Source organism: Corvus moneduloides, chromosome 4 (assembly GCF_009650955.1).
Source record: "Corvus moneduloides isolate bCorMon1 chromosome 4, bCorMon1.pri, whole genome shotgun sequence".
Lineage (NCBI taxonomy): Eukaryota > Metazoa > Chordata > Aves > Passeriformes > Corvidae > Corvus > Corvus moneduloides.
Window position 1 is genome coordinate 780,559 of NC_045479.1, and position 21,645 is coordinate 802,203.

The 21,645-nt window shown below is 38.8% G+C and overlaps 1 protein-coding gene across 16 annotated transcripts in view; it reads right to left on the reverse strand.

Annotated features, from left to right (window-relative positions):
* Window positions 1-21,645, reverse strand: part of SOX5 (SRY-box transcription factor 5) — a 613,432-nt gene that overhangs the window by 48,355 nt on the left and 543,432 nt on the right. For 15 of the 16 annotated variants that reach the window (XM_032105155.1, XM_032105160.1, XM_032105153.1 and 12 more), the window contains one exon: window positions 9,669-9,815. In XM_032105155.1, coding sequence (XP_031961046.1) covers window positions 9,669-9,815 — 147 coding nt within the window. The remainder of the gene's footprint in view (window positions 1-9,668; window positions 9,816-21,645) is intronic. The other variant, XM_032105150.1, reaches the window with a different exon arrangement.

A 21,645-nucleotide genomic window follows, 5' to 3' on the forward strand; every position in this document is an offset into this window, starting at 1 on the left:
CTTTTCTATACTAAAGCTGCTATGTTTCTGTGACTTTTTCTCGGCACAAATCCTAGGGCATTGACTCAATGCTTATGTGACCAGTTAATTATCATCAAGACAAGACACTGAGACACTTGGTAAGCATAAGATAATTTTATCTCTTCACCAGTAATAACATATATTTATATAGCATTATTTTGCTCTGCTTGAGCCCAGAGCGATTTACAAAGCGAGTCCCAAAAGATTCCATCATGGGAATCCTTCCACCCAGCACTGAACCACAATCATTTGGGGGTGAGGAACAACAGCACAGGAAAAGCATTAGCAGGACATACTGCATCCATTTGAAATTTCAGATATCATGCTGGTGAAACTGCTGAGAGTTGTCCAAATGTGAGATTGTTTTTAACCTCAACATTAGTCTGCGTGTGTGAGTGTGCACAAGGTCTGTGTGTATGTATGTGTTGAATTCTCCTGACCCCATATTTGGTCTGTGCCTTTACAGAAATGTTGAAAGTATGGGCTATCTACCCATTTATGACAAATAATAAGTGGACAGAGATAAATTAATTCATCTCTGAGTTTTAATTGCAGACTCTATTTTCTGTGGACATTTGAAACTAGGATAAGAGCACCAAGAAAGGGGAAGAAGATCATTTCAGAGAAGACTAAGACTATTGGAAATAAGCACAAAAAGGGGTCATTCTGATCTGCAAGCAAAGCAGAAAAAAGCCAAGAGTTTTTATTAGCAGAGCTCAAGATTTACCAAGGCAACCAACAAGCTAAATTCAAAATATATTAACTTACAGCTGTAACCTGAAGCCTATACAGCTCTTAGCATGGCTAAAGATAAAAATAATCAGTGACCTGGAATGACTGCTCTCCCTGAGAGCTACCTTTCAAAAGAAAGAAATTCACAAGAACCCACACAACAAAAACACTCTCCCGAATTGCTACATACATATGTTTTCTTCCTGATTGTACACTGAATTAAAGCTGCTTTACTAATCCTGTCACTGTATTACTCCCCTTTCCAGTACACTGCTTCGCAGCTTTCTCTGGAGCATTCTGGAGATGAATAAATGCACCCCTGAAACTCAACTTTAGAAAGCTTTTTGTGCCAATTTTCCCATGGATATGTCATGTTGGGTTGTGTTTGTCACTGTGCAGCTCCTGCTGTGTTGTGTTAGCTGGAAGTCACATAACACGATGTGGCTTATCCATGACGTGAGATGTCACTGCCCGTCACGTCAGCTGAGAGCCTGTGACAAACTCCTGTGCTTCATCTCCACATACACACACAGGCCCCTTGCTTTGAATCCATAAGCAGGTGCTGACACAGCCACTCAAAAAAGTTGAAGGAACACTAATAACTTATGAAATAACTCAAAAGTTACAATACTTCTGTAACATCGTGATTCAAAATTGAAAAACTTTCTCTGCACTGCTCCCATTAGAGACATGGTCTTCCCCTCCATGCACTCCATGTGTCAACATACTCAGAAATCTTTTATCAAACACTTTTTTTCTAAGATTTTTTTACCAGTTCTGGCAATAGCTTATCTTTTCTTTAAAAGCAGCAGGGAAAATGTAGCAACTTGAAATGAAACAAACAGAAACTAAACTCATTCATTAGCACAAAAGGTGCACATTTGAATTCACAGTCTGACAGCATTAATGGATAAAGACACATGATCAAAACTGAAATTTTAAACTGGTTTCATATGTTAAATCCTGTCAAATTACACAAAAATCCAAAGTGGTTTGTTGTATCAGCTTGTCTGCCTCAGATGATCTTTGGATACTCCCGAACGTTCTCTCTGGATACTGCTGAAGCACTTTACTGGGAGATTCTACTAGTAAAAAGTCTAATTCTGCTGTGAAGTATTTATGCCTTAGCAGAATTGTCAACATGAAATCTTCTATGATTTGAGACTGAAAATTAATTCCACTTGAATAAAATAGTAACTCACAGATTAATTTTCTTAGCTGCTTTCCAAGCCTTTGAGATACACTTATACCAATCTCTAAATTTCAGGCACGACAACGTGAAGCTTTTTTTTAAATGAAATTCTTACATACTCACAAGACTTCAGGACCTTGGACCCTAAGGAAGCTATCCATTATAAAATCACAACACATAGCCACACTACATTGAAAAATATGTGTACTCTAAAGTGATGCTTTCCACATAAAGTCTCTGAATCCCTCTTTTGCAACAGCTCATTTTACACTGAACAATTCAAACTGCATTCTGTACAACAAATGTGTAGTTCCAAGAAACCTGAGCAAAACAGTTGCCAAACACTTCAAATAAATCTAAAGTTAATACTAATCTAAAAGAAACTGTCTTGTTGAATTTGAAAATAAAACAGATTTTTCCACTCTGCTGCTAAATTTTGCTTCTCTTCAGCTATCCACAGCTACCACGGATTAGAGATTAAAATGTTTCAGATTAAAATATTTTTGGAGCTCCCTTGTTACATGATTATCATTTAGCTGTGGGTACAGGAATACTTACTGCAAAATGTATTTCTTTGCTGCTTAGTTTGAATTTCATTCTGTCAGAACATGTCAAGAGGAGCTAATTTCAAATCTAGCATGTAGCGTGGATACAAACCACCCTTCTGCAGACAAAACAAGCAGTTTCTGGAAGCTGTCAGACTGATCATACTAGAACTTGATTCAATCACCTCAGAATTTCCCTTTCTATGTTGAAAAGGAGTTCTACATTTGGTAAAAGGTGGCTACACTGCTGTCCACTACACAAGCCTGCCAACACAGCCTCTGCAATTTTTTTTCACTATTAATGCACACAATGAAATACTCAAACACTTAATCCAAAGCTGCAAAAGGGAAGATTTAATTCCTGATGTGAAGTATCTGGTTCCTTTCTAGAAGTATCTGGGAGAGTGAGAGTTCTCTGCTCTGTTTCAAGCTCTCTCCTAATCCATGAAGTACGTACACTGCTACACTACTATCACTTGCACAAGCCTGTGCTCCTGGAATAAACATACCCCTTGATTTAGAAACTCTTAAGAGCTCAGAATCTAAAAACCAAATATCTGGAATAAGGCGTGACCTTTAATAAGAATTTCATATTCTGAAGGAAACTATACATTAATCTGATATTGGCATAACTTCCTGGTTTGTTATCTATATTTTAACTTAGAGCAAATATTGGTCCCTCATCTTTTCAGTGCTGCTACACTCAGCAGCCCCCAGTGAAGACTGATACACCCCAAGCTAAACTTAATGTATTTCTCCTCATGGCTGCTTCCCCTCCTTCAGCATAAAGACTTTCTTCTAAACATTTTTCAACTCTCCCCACAGATCAAGGCCACCCAAATGTAAGGAGTATCAGCAAAAACCACTGCAACCAAAATTTTTTCTCGTTCTCGTTATGCAGCTCCAGATTGCACACTCTCCTAAAACCCTTTTACTGCCATTTTTAGGACTTTATGGACAACTGGCAACATCAGCTCAACAGCTCTCTCAGTGACTTGACTTTGTGACACTGTTTTCTTATTTGGGACTAATACAGTTTCTTCTTGCTCTTTCTCATTCAAGCTCTTCCTTCCAACTGACAGAAAATGGGCAGTTCTGTCAAAAAGCTTTTGAAAAGTTAATGCTCAGTATTTCTAAGTAACAGGGTAAGACACTGAGCAGAAACCAAACGCCAAATCCCAGCACTCCTAAACAGTGAGGGATTCTGGAACTGAACCTGAGTTTAGTAACAGCCTCCTGAAAGTCACAGTGCCTGCTGGAATTCCTTGGTGTTCAGTATGAAGCCAATGATGTGGATCATTTAAACAAAAATAATAAGAACTACCAGCTGCTGCCCATCCCACCAATTTATTTATTTATACCAGGTGTAGAAGGCATTAACAGCAAAGAACAGCAGTGAAATAGTACGGACACAGTGCTTGTTTTTTACCACTTTGCTTTACACCTCTGTTGTTCCCTGTCTGATTTCTGAGGACCTCTCTTTCAGGAATAAAGCAGTCTTGCTTGATTTGTGTATCTCACTTTTGTTTTGTGATCAGAGATTTTGGATGGTTTTTTTCCCCCCTTTTTGTTATATTTTCTTCTGAGTTTTCATTATAAAAAATGCCAGCTGAGCCTGACAAGGGTTAACTGCCTGGCAACTTTGCTTGTGAGACATGCTCATGCCAGAGAGACATGACAGCAGGAAAGAAGAGCTGTGGACAGTTAATCTGAAAAAGCATCCTAGGAGCCCCTCCATGTATCTAATTTATTTTTAGGAAAGTAAGGAGCGGTGTTAGGCAGGCAGAATGCTGTGCAAGTCCCTACTACTGCTGCTGCTGTTTAGATACTGCTATTAACATTACTTTTAATGTTTGGAACACATTCGCTATGTTAGAAAAGCACCTTACGAAGTTCCATTAATACCCATCCTTTCACTGTGCTCCAGAAAATGGTTTAAAAAGTCATTGTTTATATGCCTGCATGTCATATATAGGAAGAAGAGCAAGGAAGAGGAAAACAGCTTCAAAGATTCCGTCACCAACTCCACATTTTACTATTTAGGATCAAAAGCATGGGCAGCAAATGAGAAAGGCTTCCAGGTAAAGAGATTATTAACTACAAGAATGGAGAGAGAGATTGAAGAAAGAGCATAGCACGGATGAGGTCTCAGTTTACAGCTCCCTACTCATCACTGCATCTGTACTGTAAACTTTTCCTTGATTATCTTATAGCTATTTCTGACCTGTTTGATGCACCGGCAAGGGGATTGGGAATGCAATCACTGAAAAATGTTTTGGATGTACTGATGTAGAATATTCTAGTGCTAATTGTTATTCCGGTGCTGAAAAGATTAATAGATTAATTTAGCAAGGATTTTTTTAAAATCAGTAGCATATAAAGAATCGTGTCCAGCCTGGAAACTCTCAAAAATAGAAGAGCTTGCAAATGTTGGAGATAAAACTTCTTTAAATATAGCCTCAGTGTTTTATCAGGGATGCTGTGTCTTACATCACTTTAATGAGAACTGCTGCCCTTCACTCTAAAATACCTCAGTACTCTAATGAAAATAAAGATGCCTTAATTTCCTGTTGCTTGGACAGGCCTTCAGCAGCTGCTGAGCTCTCCAAAGAGGACAAGGACTGCCATGAGTATTTGGGGCCTAACATGTGCCACGGGTTAGTTTCAGACAAGTTCCTCTTTTCTACTCTTCAAGGATAAGAATTTGTCCTCATCCAACACAGTCATGCCCTTTGATCACCTGTACACAGCCATCTTAATATTTTAATGTAAATTAAATGCTTTCCTTTAACATGTTCAAAAACAGAAGCTCTTACAAGGGTACAAGGAATCTGTATGTCTACCTTTCAGCCAGGCTTCTGCCATAGCGAGAGTCATGTGGCAAGTGAGCTGATGCAGCTGTGCACACAAAGGAGACTAATGTTTTCCCCAAGATCTCCCCAGGATAAAATTCCACATTCTGCACCATCATTTGAAAGGGAGAGATGACAGAAAGGGAGACAAATGCACCCGACTTAACATGGCTGCTTAGGGTAGTCATCTAAAATGAAGTTCAAGTCAACAATTTGCCTGAAGTAGAATCAGAAATATCATATAGATGAGTTTTACGGGCCTTTTTACCATTTCAGGGTTTTTTTCTTCTTTCCTTCAGATATTTTCCTTTTTGTTTTCCACTATATTTTTATCTTGAGTTAAGAAAGCTTTCCTACTAAAACTAGGTAGTCCCATCATCAGTTTTGACTGGCACAGGAAAATCCACAACCAGCTCCCCATAGTTTACTTATTTTTCCTAGTAACATAACCTGTGGTATGCCTGAATTAAAATGCCCATTTCCAAAGGCTCTTATTCTTTATTTTTTCCCTGGTCTCGCATGGACTTGGTAAGAAAGTCACCAGTGACTCGGCTGTAGTTCCCTGACCTTCCCTGGATGAGAATGGAGCAAGCACACCTTGCTCCCTTTCTATCCTTCACGTACTATAACCAGGATGCAAGACACAGATGGTGCACGTGGCAGCAAATGTAGCACCATCAGCAGACACTCCTCAAAAATGGAAGAAGTTCTTCTGGAGAGACTCTGGCCATCTTAAGGCCAATCTGTTCAGCCCTAAAACTTTCAAAGGCCATTTACTTGTAGCCTATAGGTGACACGAAGAAAATTCCATTAGAAGTGTTCACTTTGGTGATCAGATAATGTGAAACTAAAGCACCCTCTTCAGTTAAAGATTCAGATCGATATTTGTCTGAATATTGTAGCTGAGGAGAATCTGATTGTGTATATCCAGCTGCTTACTGCTGTTTCTGGCTTGTCTGAAACACATTTCCTTTCCTTGTCACAACTCCCAGGTGCTACTGCTGAGTAAATGTAACATCACTGCCAGAAGTATTTGAATAAAACAAAAAAAAAATTGATTTGGACAATTTGTGTGCTCTTGTCATTGATGGAGACACAACTGTGAGTAGGGTTAGGGCTGAGGTCATAACAAGGTTAAAAGAAAAGCGCCCAGGAATTCTCTCCTGTCACATTTCACACTGAATTGCTCCTGTTTTACAGAAGATGCTACAGACAATGCATTGTGCTCCATTAAATATGGGGAATAGTTTAGCTACATTTACAAGCTACATTGAAAATTCACTCTAGAATTACTGCACTTGAGAGGTTACATGGAAAGGGCTAGAATATTGCAGCATGCGGGCACTAGATACTATATTTATCCATGACACATAAAAAGCCAGAAACAAAGGCAGGAATGAACAGGGCCCTGATAAGTGAGGGTGAAGTTGCTGTCCTTATGCAAGGGTGTAAAGCACCTCATCTGAAGCCAGCGAAGACTGGAGCTATCGGGTGAGAGTCCTGGTAGCATGGTAAAGGTCACTGTTCAGATAAGCATAGTGTCTAAAACATTGCTTTATTTTATCTTGTGCATGGGCCTGTACAAGCAAGAGGCTTGAAATGAATCACGAGATGGGCTGGAAAGTTATTCTGCCTAGTCCTTATCTGCACCTCTGCATGTTCTCTCCTATTTGCTTGGGGGCCTGCAACCACCTTCAACACCCAGTGGGGCAGTATGCAAGCATTTACATGATCAAAAGCAAAATGTGCTTAAGACAGACTTTGGAAATCCAGCACAATTTGGCAAACTTCAAAGATAGTTGCCTTTCAAACGGGTTGTGGAGGAGGCCTTGGTAAATTTGAATGGTATGATTAGCATACCGGCTGTTTTAAAAAACTGCTCAAGAAGAAGCTGTGTTAAAATCCATTTCCGCAAGACACATGCATTTTTCTTTTGGACACGCTCCACTAGCTCCGTTTCTTAAATCAGTTTTTCTGGCATGGATTTCTTCTTGGAAGAATGTACGACACCAGCCCAGTTTCCTAACCAAAACTTGACAGAATGTGTGCAGTACAGCATAATGGCATCTCTACTTCATGGCTTCCTAAAAGTTACAGTACTGAACCCTCGGAAGTGAATTTGACTATTCCAGGTCACATCTGCTGAAAGGCAAGCAAGATGACAGGAGATGCCAGGGTAGTCTGTCCAGCACAGTTCAAACACTGGTGAGGGCCACTGATAAAAGGTTTGCCAAAACAGGAGTTGCCAAGGTCTTAAAGGAGTTTCAGGGATGTTTTCAAGTCTTACTAGATTTAAAGGATGATCCTTGGCAAGCTCTCCCTGATGCTTCTCAGCATTTCCAGAGCCAACAGTTGTTCCATCTGCTGCTGAGGCTGACTTTGAAGAATCCTTGCAAAGAGCAGCACACTAACTTTAACATTACACAAGAGAAGAAAAAGCCACAGCTTTTCAGAAGTGACCTAGATGTTTGCCAGTAGCTTGACACACTCTCAGGTAAGGCTGTCTCCTTGTCTCCAAACACTTGAGCGTATTACCAAAGCTGTGCCAGTGTAAACTGTGGGCTGAAAATAGAGATTCAGTAAACAGCATCTATTGAAAGCTGTTCTAAGGCATTAACTATTCATCTGTGGAGGACTGATGGACATTAAGAGTGAGAAAGATCACTACAAACTAACTTCAGGAATCAAATTGCTAATGGGGATTTAAAAAAAAAATTTTAAAAATGGCTGTGAAACTCAAGACATATTCCCTGATGACAGTTAGAAAAATTAAATATAAAAAAAAAAAAATCGGCAAACAAAATAAACTTTTGGAGCTGTTGAACACAAACAAGCTTTGAAAAAGCAAAGAAAGGTCCACACAGACACAAACAAAGGTGTTTACTTCCAACACATAAGCTTCAGTTTCTGCCATTGTGATGGATTTGCCAGTGTGTTTTCTGAGCCACTGCACTATTGTGTAAGCTTTATTCTAATTACTGTAGGCTCTAGAAAGGTTTCTTTATTGTTTAGTATTATAAATAATTGTGCTTCCAGGCTGGGGTGCAAAGCTCAGAACAGCACTTGCACAACAGCTCAGGCAGGTCAGGTGACCTTTCTCCAATTCCCATCTCTCTGGTGCTGAGGACAGACAAAGTGATATGTCTGTCATACACCATTACCATTAGAACAGAATCTTGTTCTTTTATTACAACTGAACTCTGCCGGATTTCTCAGCAGGAATGCTAAGTGAAATCAATGTCTTGGATTTCCAGGCTGAGCTTGGAGGTCACAGCCACTCTATCATTTCTCAGCATTATCCCTTCTCTTTCTCTCCCACTCTCTCAGAGCCTCCAACTGGCACACAGCAGATTGAAAACAGCATGCAGCACAGGGCTTACACTGCACAATTTTACAGCCTTTTGGAGCCCCCTTCCTTTCCTTTTGGCCCACTTTTTTAGTTTATTTTTTTCCCCCACTTTGCAAAATAAGTTTTGTTTGTCTCCTACAGAACTGCAAGCCAAAGGCACTGGAACACCTAAAAATATGAAAAAGCAATAAAACATGGGAGAGAACAGAGATGATCTTGACAGCTGTGAGTTAAAAATGGTTATGCTCGATATTACCAGCAGATATGGCAGGCCTTGTAATCCTGCAATTGCCACAAAATACACACTGTGCCCCTCAGATCTCATCAGAAATTCTCCTGCTGCACAGGAGAAGCAAAATCAACATCGAGATTTTAAGTGTAGGAGATCTCACAAGCTGCCAGCCACACACAAAACCCCCCTTGTAAAGTGCACAAACTTGCTAACCAAACACTTTTTAAAAAACCCAAAACCCAACAATCTACCATCAAGCACTGCTTTGTGAGTTCTTGCTCTAAGAGAAGAGACCAAGCCAAGGAAAAGCCACAGGAAGTCAGAAAGGAGAGAGGGAAGAGACAACCTAAAGCTTGATTCATCAACACAGCAGCTACTGATTTCAAGCCATGTCTTTCATTCTTTCAACATGTATCTCACTGAGCTGACAATGGTATTATTTATTTGTCTGGTTATTTTTAATCTGTGCTGCTTTACTGTTAGGGTAAAAACAAGACACTACTGTCAATTCAAGGAATCTCTCCTGACATGATAAAAGGACATGGACAGCATGCTAGAGGGCACCAACAAAAAGGAAGGACACATTTTTATCAAGCTCTTGCTGTCACCTAAATAGGACTGCTTTCTCCCTGCATTCCTTAGCTAAATTCTTCCTAGATGTTTTGCAACAACCTCCTCCCATTTCAGGGAGACATCCTGGAAACAGAGCTGCCTGCAACTGAGAGGCACAGGCCTGGTACAGTACCTTGCTTTTGGGTGGAGGGCTGTTTGTGCTCTTGTCTGTGTGGATGCTGGTAGGGGACACGGCAGCACCAAGGTTCCCCTGGGGAATGCCAGGAATCTTGCCTCCCGGAGACACTTGCATCGCAGCAAGTTGGGCAGCATACAACTGCTGGAAAAACAGAACAAAAAGAAAAGAAAAAATTGGGGTGAGGTGGAAGACAAGAGAGACATCATAAATAAATAAATAATCTTCCCAAAACTTCTGCTACTGCAGATGATACATTTTCCTTCCAATGGGTATTTTTTATTTAGCACATGTATGTTTCAAGACATCAACTGTCATCTTCTCTTTTGTGACTCATTCCTCCAGGGATGAACAAGAGACGTCACCATGACGTCCCAGCTTCCCTGTGTGTCCAGGGATTCAAAACAGGGAACAGAAGCTAATGCTCATGGTTTGCCTGAGCTACTGGACAATCTTCCCTTTCCTGAGGCATAAAGGCATTTCCACCAGTAATATGCATCAACCCCTGTGAAACACATATACTGTTTGATATGATGGTCTCTGTGCTACTATTTTATGTTTCTTTATTTGCTGTATTTTTCCTGTTTTCCCAGGCTGTAAGGTGTTTGGGACACGGAACGTCAAAATTTTATTTAGTAATTACTGTGAGAGTCCACTCTCAGTTGGGTTGTGGGGAACCACTAGAGTCAATACAAATATACACATATCAGTGGTACTGTCCATTAACTATTAGAAGCCCCAATTAATTCTGAGAACCCTTTCTGTGATAGATGCAATGCAGACACAGAGTGGAAATGTTTTTCTCTTCAAAACTAAACCAGTAAGGCACTTTAGACACATATTTTATTATTAACATGTGAATACTTATAATTACAGTCATCTGTTTAAAGTTAAGCACTACAGTAAGAGTTTAAGGGACAGAGGTCAAAAGCAGTTAGAAAGGGGGCAAACTAGAAGTGCCTGGAAGCTCCCCTGACCTCCTAAAAAAAACATGGAGAAAAAAACCATGGTGGGCAGGAGAAGCAACAGTTGTTGCTGCTTTGTGAACAGGGAGGAACTCCCAAGTCAGGAGCCTAAGAGAGCAGGAATGTACTAACAAAGGCTTTCCCTCCTCAGCCCCAGCATCCTTTTCCAGGACTCGCACTAGTGCTGTGTGAGTGACTAGTGCTGTGCAGTACATGTGTAACACTGAACAAAGACACTCTCTGCCTGCAGATGCTAACAGAGCCTCTAAGATGCAGTATGACAAGGGATAACATGCAGAAATATGGAACTGGATGTGAAAAAAACAGGGTGGCTTCAATATGACTAAGTCTACAAATTCTTGTTGGTAGTGCTGAGTTGTTTTGATGTAGTTTCTCACTTAATTTTATATGCTGATAGACGAACTAAGGTTGGAGGGCACAAAGAAATGCCATCCCAAACCATCAAGTCTGAAAGAGGAGTATGAGGATTCATTTCATGATTATGCTACATGGATCTGTGCAAAAGGTGCAGAGACATTGCTAATATGAGCTCACAGTACATAAGCCCTTAACTTGATCAAATGGGCAAGACTTACTGCTCTGAATCTTGGACAACCCTGGGCATTGTCTCATGATTCCCTGTACAAACTCTTCCCTTTGCTGGTGCACAGTCCTTAGCCCTTTCACACAGCTAAAAGCAGCTCACTGCTCTTTTAAGTGTAATCAGACACCAAGTTTTTACTTGTTTCTTTTTCACTCTATTATTTTCAGGCTCACTATTATTTTCAGTTTTGAATCCTTTTTATTTCTTTACTCTACTTGGATCACTGCTTGACCCTTATTTTTCTGTACTTCTTAATCACCATTTATCCATCCCATTCTGCTTAGTCTCCCTCTCTTTCCCTATCATCCATTAATTCATCTGCTCTGTTTTAGCCTTTTCCTCATATTTATTTATTCATTTATTCTATGTGTTACCCCCAGTGAGTCTGAGCCAAATAGATGCAAATCAACTACAGATAAAGTAATCAAAAACAATCCAGCTCCAAATAAGTCACAGATTCAAATGCATGTATTTATCAGTTGAAGCTCATATCCATTCATTCTTTCTAAAGAAGCCCAAATTCTGCAGGGAGAAAGGAACAAGGTCTCTGTGAACTAGGGAAGAACTACAGCAGGCAGTTCAATGAAAACCAAGCCAGCATTATGTATGAATTAATATATCAGAGGGGCAATTGTTGTTAAAGAAATAGGATACATGATTAGAGAACAGCTCAAACATAATGGGACTCTGGAGCTGACAGAGCAGATCTATGGAAAGCTTTTCCTTTTCTTTTGCTCCCTCGTGAAAAAAATGACAAAACAAATTTAGGAAACTATGGGAAAAAGACAAAAGAAAGTCAAATGGCCATTAGGCAGGAAAGGTTCAAGCTTGCTGCTACTCTGTAGATTAGATATCAGAGAACATGTCTAGTCCACATAAAAATAACACAGTCATTTTGGACACTTGGCAGTCCTGAGCGAACTGGAGATTACTGACAGGCCATACAGGGCCTGCTGAGGACTGAGCTTTACAGAAATTTCTGTGTGGGGAAGACTTTTCCAAATGAATCTTTATCCAAAGATGGAAACACAAGAACTAAACTACATTAAATACATGCACAACATGGTGTCCAAGAATCTGCACATCTTACACCTTCCAGTGGTCTCTGAGCAATGGCTGGAAGCCGGTTCCTCCTCACAGTACTATCATCAGCCACCTTTCTGACAATGTATGCAGACTAAATAAGCACTGGGAATGTATTTTTCTATGCAACAGCCCAGAAGAAAGCCCTATTTTCAGGTGAAAAATGGAATATATGGAATTTCAAATGCCTTATTCTCACTTCAGGGATGGACACACCTGAAGAGAAATGAAACACACAGTATGGTGTGGAGTAACCTGGAAGGAGGGGTGAAAGAAAATCTATAAAGCCTTCATTCATGCTCTGTAAAACCTTCTGTCCCCCTGTTATCAGATTCAACATCTCACCTCAATTTGATTTATTTTGAGAATTAAAACCAAACATTAATCAAATTTTATAAGAGGTCCCTTGTTAGAGTCCTCTCTTAAAAGTCTCTGTCTGCAACACAAACCAACTATTCTGCAGAAAAAGCAGTATCAGGCCCAGCTCTAAAATGAAAAGTGTAAGTTTATGAAATTGCAAGAGTTTGAAACCTATTTAGCCAGTAAGATTGCCCCTGTGTCACCCTCCCATTTCAAAAACTGGAAAGAAATACACAACATGCAGCGCATTTCTTAGACTTTCACTATTTTTGAGCTTTTGCATTATTGAACTTGTCTATTCATATTTAGATGTTTCAGGACATGATGATCTCTAGCTCATACCCAAGGAAAGGGCAATGGTGTGACCAAGTGCTGTGAAACAAGATGGCTAAATGACAATAATTTGTGCATTCATTTCATAGACAAACTGAACTCCAACAAAAGAACATTTCTACCTCTGCTTCCATACTGGCTTCAGATTTTGGAACAATGAATAAATCTCTGTAGAAATATTCAACTATCATCTAAAATGTACCCCTATATCATATACAGTAATGAAACCAAGACCTCAAAAAGTGCAAGGAAAATGATGTTATTCTGTATCACTCCTGTAATACACTGAGTTTGAGCCTCTTAATTTTTACCCCAAACAGAGACTGGCTAAGGCATTTCCACCACCATCAGCTAACCTAAAGATTCAATGTCAAATTCTAGCACTCTAGGAGGTCATTTTGCTGCACCTCATACAGGACTTCTTATCTATATGGTCTTGATTGGTTTATTGTGACCAAGGCATTCAGTTGCAATCAATAAAGCACTATTGCTTTAGGCAGGTTTATTTTTGCTACACATAATAAATAAGGATAATATTCTGAATTTAAAAAGATAGATAATACTTCTTCAAGAAGGCAGAATTGGGTTTCTGAAAAAGCAATTAAAAAGTAACATCTATTGTTTGTTTATAACTAAATGACTACGTTTAGGCTCCCCTGCCCATGTGCAATATTGCATGTTTTGTTAATGTTTTCTCATTAACCTCTTATGAAAATCTGTATGGAAGCAAAATCATCAGAAAAAAAGCACAATTTGATACACTTTAAAATAAGCAGGAGGTATCGTTAATTTTTTAATGCTGTCTCTCTATTCTTAAAGTATTAAACAAAAAATCCCCTTTCTCCCTAGGTCACCACCTAAACCATTTATAATTCTTCCAATATATTAAGTAGAAATATTCAGCTGAACTCTCTAAATTGACTAGTTCTAAGACCTCTTGGCTTGATGACTCTGTAGTACATCAACAGCAAAGCCTTAAGGTTAGGCCAGCTTTGAAAACTTTGCCCTTGGGCATTGTTGTTACACGTTAACAATGCTCATTACTGCTTGGAGGGGACACTAAAAATGAATTCTTGTTCTATTAACACAGAAAATGAGAATGAGATTTAATAGCAGTTTTAAAAAGGGTTGAACAAAGTGCTAGCAATTACACAGGCAGAAATAGTTGATTCAAGCACCTATAGGCATTTGGATTACAGTATTATCTCTTATTAAAATATTTTTATTAGTGAACAGTGGAGATTAAGAGCTGTTATTAAAAAAACACAGAGAGAGACAGGTGGTACTGGGAACTGAATCAGTTGCTGCAATAAATTTGTTTCTGATAAAGTGCTTTTTCAGTGAAGATACCACAGCGATGAATTTACAAACCACTGTGCCTGAGTGTTTTAACTGTTGACTGATCCACCACTTCAATTTCTTTGTCATTCTGAGACCCATCATTAAAAATATACACATGAATGGCCTTCCTCTTTGTTTTTTTTGCATAATCAGGGGTGGGGGGGAGGGAAATGGTATAAAATGAGACTTACTCAGAATACATGAATTTCATTTTTCTTTACCTCAAAATTTATGCTTATATAAGGCATGAACACTTTGATTAAGGCAAACAGAATTAATTTTGAATCTGTTCAGGTGGTTTTTCTGTTGAAAAGGGAATTCACCTAAAGCAAACATTTGACATACATCCTACTGTAAGACAGGTTTTTAAAAGTACTAGCAACATAGATAAAAGCTACAGAAATTAGAATTAAAGCATTAGTGATTGGTAGCAATGCTTGCTAGATATTCTACAAAAATGTCTTCATTTATGTATTTGAAAGGTAGAAATGCCAGATTTTATTTTTGTCTGAGTTTCCTTCAAAGACTGTTAGTCAAACACTTCAAAGGCACATGCTAATTTGTACATTCAAACTTCAGCAAAAGCTTTTAAGTGCCCCCTGTTTGCATCAGATGGGAGACTTGCGGAAAACAAAGATAATATTTGAACACAAAGACAGTAAGCACCTTTAAAAACTTGCCCAAAGACCCTATTTCAAGGTGAATTTGCTAACTTTCACTTTGGGATAATTTCAGATAATAACAATAGAGCTTGAGATCCTGAAATGCACTTAAAAGTATTTTGGTGCACTTTGGGATTTATTTTATTTTGCTTTGTTCCACAGAATTCTGAACAGAGTGGAGAATTATTACTGTTCCACCTAACATTTGCCTTTATCACAGCCAATTCCTACAAGAAAGTGCCCTGCTCCCAGTGCTGAGCCATGCAGAGACTCCCTGTGGCAGAAGACCTTGCCGGGACTAATGTTTCCTTTATTCACCAAGCAAAAAATAGCAAGCTGGATGAATTCACCCCAAAATTGTGGACCACAGAGAGGTTAGAGAAAATACACTAAATGTTGAAAAGCTGCTCTGCTCCTTCCCACGGCCTCAAAACCCAGCTAATTTTCTTCGAAAACTCCCATCCTGGCTATGCTCTGCATCTAGCCTAAGGGCAGAAGACAGGTAAGTAAACCACGTATCAAGGAACAATAATAAATATTAGAAAGTTAAGACCGGGCTAGTTAATAGATAATTAATACACTGTGTTTAATCAGAGAGCATTGGTGACACTTGGAGGAACTGCCTAGAAAAATTTTGACTCATGATGTCTCAGTCAAGATCAGATGTGTTTTATGAAGGTTAACTTCAAACAAAATTTATTGTGCTCAATAATATTTTACATTTTGTTTTGTCAGACTAGACAATATAACGGTCTCTCTAGCCTTAAAAAAACCTGAGACTTAGATGGAAACATTGAGAAAAACAAGTTCTTATTAGAAAAACTGTGAAGCATTCACAAACAGAATAACGTTTCATTTATACACTTGCAAGCAAGTTACAGGCACAGCCTTGTAAGCACCATCTCTCTCATATTAGAAAAACATCACTTTTAGAATCAGTAACCACAAGTCCATAAAATATGATTCTGGTAGCTGATCTCTAGGGTTCCAGGCCTGCAGCCCTTATTACTGAGAATAATCCCACTGTAGCCAACAGGCCCGCTTTGCCTGTGCCAGGATGAATGCACTAGCTCTTTTCTCATTTGGAACCTCCAAGGTATGACCAACTGGGGATCCTTGGCATCCAGAAGCAAGGCTGGAATCCAAGTCACTGAAAAACTGAATGAGCTTTAGGTTTACTTCTGAAGTAAGACTTCCACTGCAGTACATTCAAAACAATGCTTGCTTTCATTGTAGAACAGTGACAGTGAATAAAGTAAAACAGGTACCTACAATTTATGATAGCTCTGAGTTTTCTCAGAAACTGATGTAATTTTGATGTCTAGGACACACATTTTAACTGAAGTACAACTCTATTTGTATTTATAGCGGCTTCTATGGGAAAGACACTAACTATAACACCCTCAAATGTGAAGAAATGCAGTTTTCCTTGAAAAGCGTTCTTTAATTCTGCCAGTGGATAAACGCTGTTCAACTATTAGCAAGGTGAGAACCAACACCCATGACATAACTGACTGCTCCTGGTGACACAGGAAGACTGTAGGAAACTTCTGATTAGAGCCTAGACCTCATGGCTCCTTTGTCCCATACCTTTAACGAGAAGACAATCCTTCTACAGGATGTAACTGTAGGAACTTATCAATAGACACTTCCTATCAGAGACTAATATGATCTGTTAGTCTCTGTGATAAAATATCATTGCAAACTGTGTATTTAAGATTGTCTGCTCTTTACAAGTAAAGAGATTTTAACTGGAAAACTGCCCAACTGGCCTACATATTCATACATACCATGTTCACACCATATGACAGTAATTGAAATAGAGTGACTATATGGAATGCAATTGGAGAGGAAATTTGATAATGTCTCATGGAAAAAGTCTGTTGGATGAAATGCTGCAGATAAACAGTGTCCCCTTCGAGGAAAGCAATTAATATTGTATGTATTTTAAACCATTAAAAAAAAAAAAAAAAAAAAAAAAGCTGGCAACAATTTATTCCTATAGTTTGTTATGCAGTACCAGAATATAATAATATATTCTTGCTGCCACTATTAATTATTTTTATGCCAATGGAACTTCTTACGTTCGAAAGAATTGCAAAAGAAATTATTTAAAGTAAGGACATACTTTTGACAGCATATTCCTTATGGATTATACAGTAAAATTGGCAGTGGTAATGTAGAGGACTAACAAACAGGCATGTGTGGCTTAAGAAGGGGCATTTGTTTTGTAAACTGCATTCCCTTTATCACCAACTATTCCGTAATGCAGAATACAGATGACTATTCTGTAATGAAGATGAAGTGTTTGAATGAAGGTTCCACATGGAGACTGCTGCTCCAGTACAGCTTTGGCAAATTAGAAGCTTGAAGTCAGTAAAGTGGCCCAGACATTTTACTCCATAGGAGAAAACTCACTACTGCCTATTTGTTTACCACAGGTATGCTTCCCAAGAGCTTTATTTTTTTATACATATATCCAGATTTTTGACAACTAGCTCAGAGCACCTGACTTCAGTAAGTATAATTTCTCATTTGAGAGACCAAAATTCTACGAGTGGCCATTTGACAAAATACTTATTTCATATTGCATTGCTTTACTTGACTGGTACTGTATATAATCATTCACTGTTATCCATTAAGTGACCAGAGTAGTTAACAAGCAAGCACTGCCAGCAGAATTACTGTAAATAAGGTTCTATATATTTCAGACTGACGAGCTATAATTAAGGCATTTTACTATTTTACACACATTTCCTTAAGCAACTCTTTCTACAGTTTTTATTTATAGATTTTCTGTTTGCATTTTAAGTTGTTGTATTCAACAGGGAATTAAGTCAGGGAAAATCTGTGCCTGTGTTAGGACTGATACTGAATTAATTACTTCAAATCTGAATACTCTGTGTCTCCTGAAGTTAAGTGCAGAGCTTGTAGTAGAAAGATTAAGGTCAACTGCATTTCTTATTTTGAGAGCATGGATTTGCTGACTTGAATGCCGATATGGTATCAGGTTTCAGATTCTAAGATTCCTTGGTGACTTGTCTCTCTTCTTCAGGCTTACAGTAGTGAAATAGGTATTCTGCAGTACATATGGATCACAGCACTCAGCCTGCTCTAGAAACTCTTTCTTGATAAGCCGTGATAAGAAGTGAGTCCTAAAATACTAAAGTCTCTCTTTAAAGTAGTAAAGAGATGATAATCACCTACCAGAAGCAACAATGCCACATTGCCAAATTAGAGTTTGTGGGAGGGAAAAGAAACAGATGTAAAAACTTACACTTGGATATTTTTTGCCCCCTTATAGTTGTAGCTTTATTTGTTAACTATGATATCAAACAGTCAAATGAGAAATATTTTCTTTCCAGTCTGTTTCCATCTTAACATTAAGAGTATTTTTGAACCTGAAGTATCCTACAATTGTATCTGTTGTCCTTGAAGGGATAAATGAACATTGTTCCTCATTTATCTGACACATACAGGAGCTCAGTGACATCTTACTCAGCTCACTCATAAACTTAATTTGCTCTTTGAACTGAGTTGTATTACATGGTCAAAGGGTCTGGATAAAGGCGCAGGAGGCAGAGAGTGGCAACCACTCAGTCTATCATAAACAAGGCTGCTCTCTTTTCAGCTTAGGTAGAGAGGAAAGAAAGTGACATTTGTGCCTTAAAGGGGAGCTAAGGACTGTGTTTGAGCTGCTTCCCTTGTGCCAAGCCTCCCTGGAAAGAACACATAAAGGAGGAAGTGCAGGTAGAAGAAGAGTATTGAAAGGCAGGGGCCAGTGATGGACAGATCATCCAAGCTGCAGAAGAAAATGGACTTACTCTGAGAGCTAAACTAAAACAAATTGATTTCTAGTATGGTTCTAAAGAGATTTTTTGCTGTTTCCCTTTTTCCTTAGCAAGAAACACTGATAGAATGTGAAATAGCATCTTTATCCAGCTGCGTAAGTTATTTTATTTTATTTTATTTTATTTTTGGAGGTGGAGAAAGTAGAGCAAGGTTATTATTTGGGGGGAGAAGAATGGCAGTCCCACAGTGTTACCTTTCCAGTTTATGCGTTTCTGTGCCACAGAAAATTTTCAAATAGGTTCAACTAGATTTAGTTCTCATGCAATTTTTGTACATGTTCGTTGCTTTACAGTCTCCTTCCACAAGTCCTCAAGAAAGCTAACAAGTCCTACCTCATCCTATGAGATCCTGTTGTGAAGTTGTGGTATCAGTACAGGGCACCAGTTCTCCTCCCCAGCAGCACACTGTGATCTCTTTCCATAAAAGCAGATTATTTTACAAGAATTAAGGAAAGCTCCAGCTCACATGTACCTTTCCTTTGGCCTTAACCCACATGGAATCCCCTCTTCTAAAACAGAGTGGTTTTGTTCTAGGTATTATTAAAGACAAGGCTTGCTGAAAAAAGTCCATCAAACTTATTTGACCTGTGGAAAATTGTAATTCCAATCACCAGCAAAGAAATAAAGAAATTGTCCCAATTTTGAACTATCAATATTGAGCCTCACTGTATCAGAGCAAATCTATGTTCCAAACCAGAAACCAGCTGAATTTCACTCTGGTCAGACTTCTCCTAATGTTCTCAACAGGGAGTCCTATCAACTTAAAACTCACGGGAGTGCCTAAATTAGCAAATTAGCCCCATTGCTAGAAGCTGGATAACTTGGATGCTTACAACCACAAATGCATGTTTGTTTAATTGGGATGCTTGAGCTTGGGAGAGAACAGGCTACAAAGAGGAGATGTTAGAGTATGTAGAGAGGGGTGGCATTATTTGATAACAAGATTGCTGAGAGAGCAGAAAGCACTCAATTGATGTCATTATTTTGGAGTCTGCTTCATTATAGGAAAGTCTCCCCTTAACAAAATGAAATAACAGAAACAACTCAATAGCTGTTCAATATTTTCATTCTTCAATTTTATGATAAAATGGGTGTGGTCTGTAAAACTCCCCCTTCAGTGGAGCCCCTAAAACTCCAGAGAGCCTGAAACCTCTGTGAAGCTTTGGCAAACTTCTCAGGAAATAACATAAGAAGCTGTTTTCTGGTTCATCTCACTATTTCCATGCTTACACTGATGTAATGGGAAAAGTGACACTTTGCGTATTCCATTAGGACACGTACAGAAGTTTAGTCTTTAATTCTTAGAGAATTTGTTCCCCCAGAGTGGTCTCTGAAAACATCTGAAATCCTTCAGGATTCAGTTTCTGACTCCCACGACAAGAAACCGCAGACAGTAACATCCAGTGACACTGCATGGTCAGACTGCAACCCATGCACAAAAAGCCTGGAACTCACACCGATATTCCTCTTTTGGCACACGCTGTACTGGAGGTTTAAGGAGCTGTAGGCACAATAACATGATTTAAAGTCAAAGGGAATTATATCTTTAACTTTCATGTCCCTCTCATGCTATGTATCACTCAAGCACAAGAAGAGCTATGAGATGAACTCTGGAACTTTACATGGCTGCTTCTGGTTTCACCAATCCGTGTGGATAACCAGGATAATGCTGGAGCCTCATGCTTCCATAGCAAGTGGGAGCTTTGTCTTTAGCATCAATCCAACCAAGGAAAATGCAACCTTCTCCACATTTCTCCACTGCCATCCCGATGCAAGATGTTAAGTCCCTGATTATTCCAGTGTACCTGGGTTACCCTATGGAAGTGCCCACTCTCTAATTCTTCAGCATTTTGCTCTTAAGATTAGACAAGTGTGAATGCAGAAATACATCCCTCTGAATTCTAGTTATTGAGGCAAAAATGATGTCCTTCACTGGCAACAGGGCTGCAACCTCTAACTTATCTCTTAAAGAATTCCACATAGCCACATATTCCACAACCAGCGACTATATTAACACTGATTAACTAGTAACAAGCTCTATAATCCATTAGTACATCTAATCCATCTCTGACTATTTATTAAATTTGGTTTCCCAACTTTTTTTGAGGCGCTGAGTAAACTGGGGAAAAAAAATAGACTCCTGAGTGAAAACAGTGCTTTTTGAAAATTGTCCCCTTCACATCAATTTTTACTACGGACCTTTTTGTGACAGAAAGATGGACCTACTTGTATGAAAAGAAGAAACACTGAAATTATCTTAGGAGACATTTTTCAATTGTTAATATTATGGCTGGGTTATCAAAAGAGCTAATCCGTATCTTTAAATTGTTCATCTGGAAATTTCGATTAGGAGGAAAAACCCCAGAAATTTTCATGTTTCATAATGAAGTATCAAAATACCAAACTCTTTTCAATCCAAAACAAGAGCCAAAATTGATGTAAATGCAGATTTTAAATTGCTTCTGGCTGATTAGCTGTCTACAAAGCAGAAGGGGTGGGAGCACCAAAGAGTTTGCAATGGAAACACCAAGAAGCTTTTACTGTAGTCACACTAACAAGAGCTGCTATCATGAAGTAATAACATTATCCAGAAATCTTTGTTCATTACCTCATTCCCAATGCCATCTCATTTCACTTGAGTTACTTGGGTCTGATGATGGGGTTAACGAGCGAGGAGGTGTTTGAGTGGGTGTGAATTAGGGGCGCTGCTAAAATGGAAGCTATTTTAACAGTTCTGTGTTTAATATAGTCTGGAGCTCAGAAATTTTTTTTTCA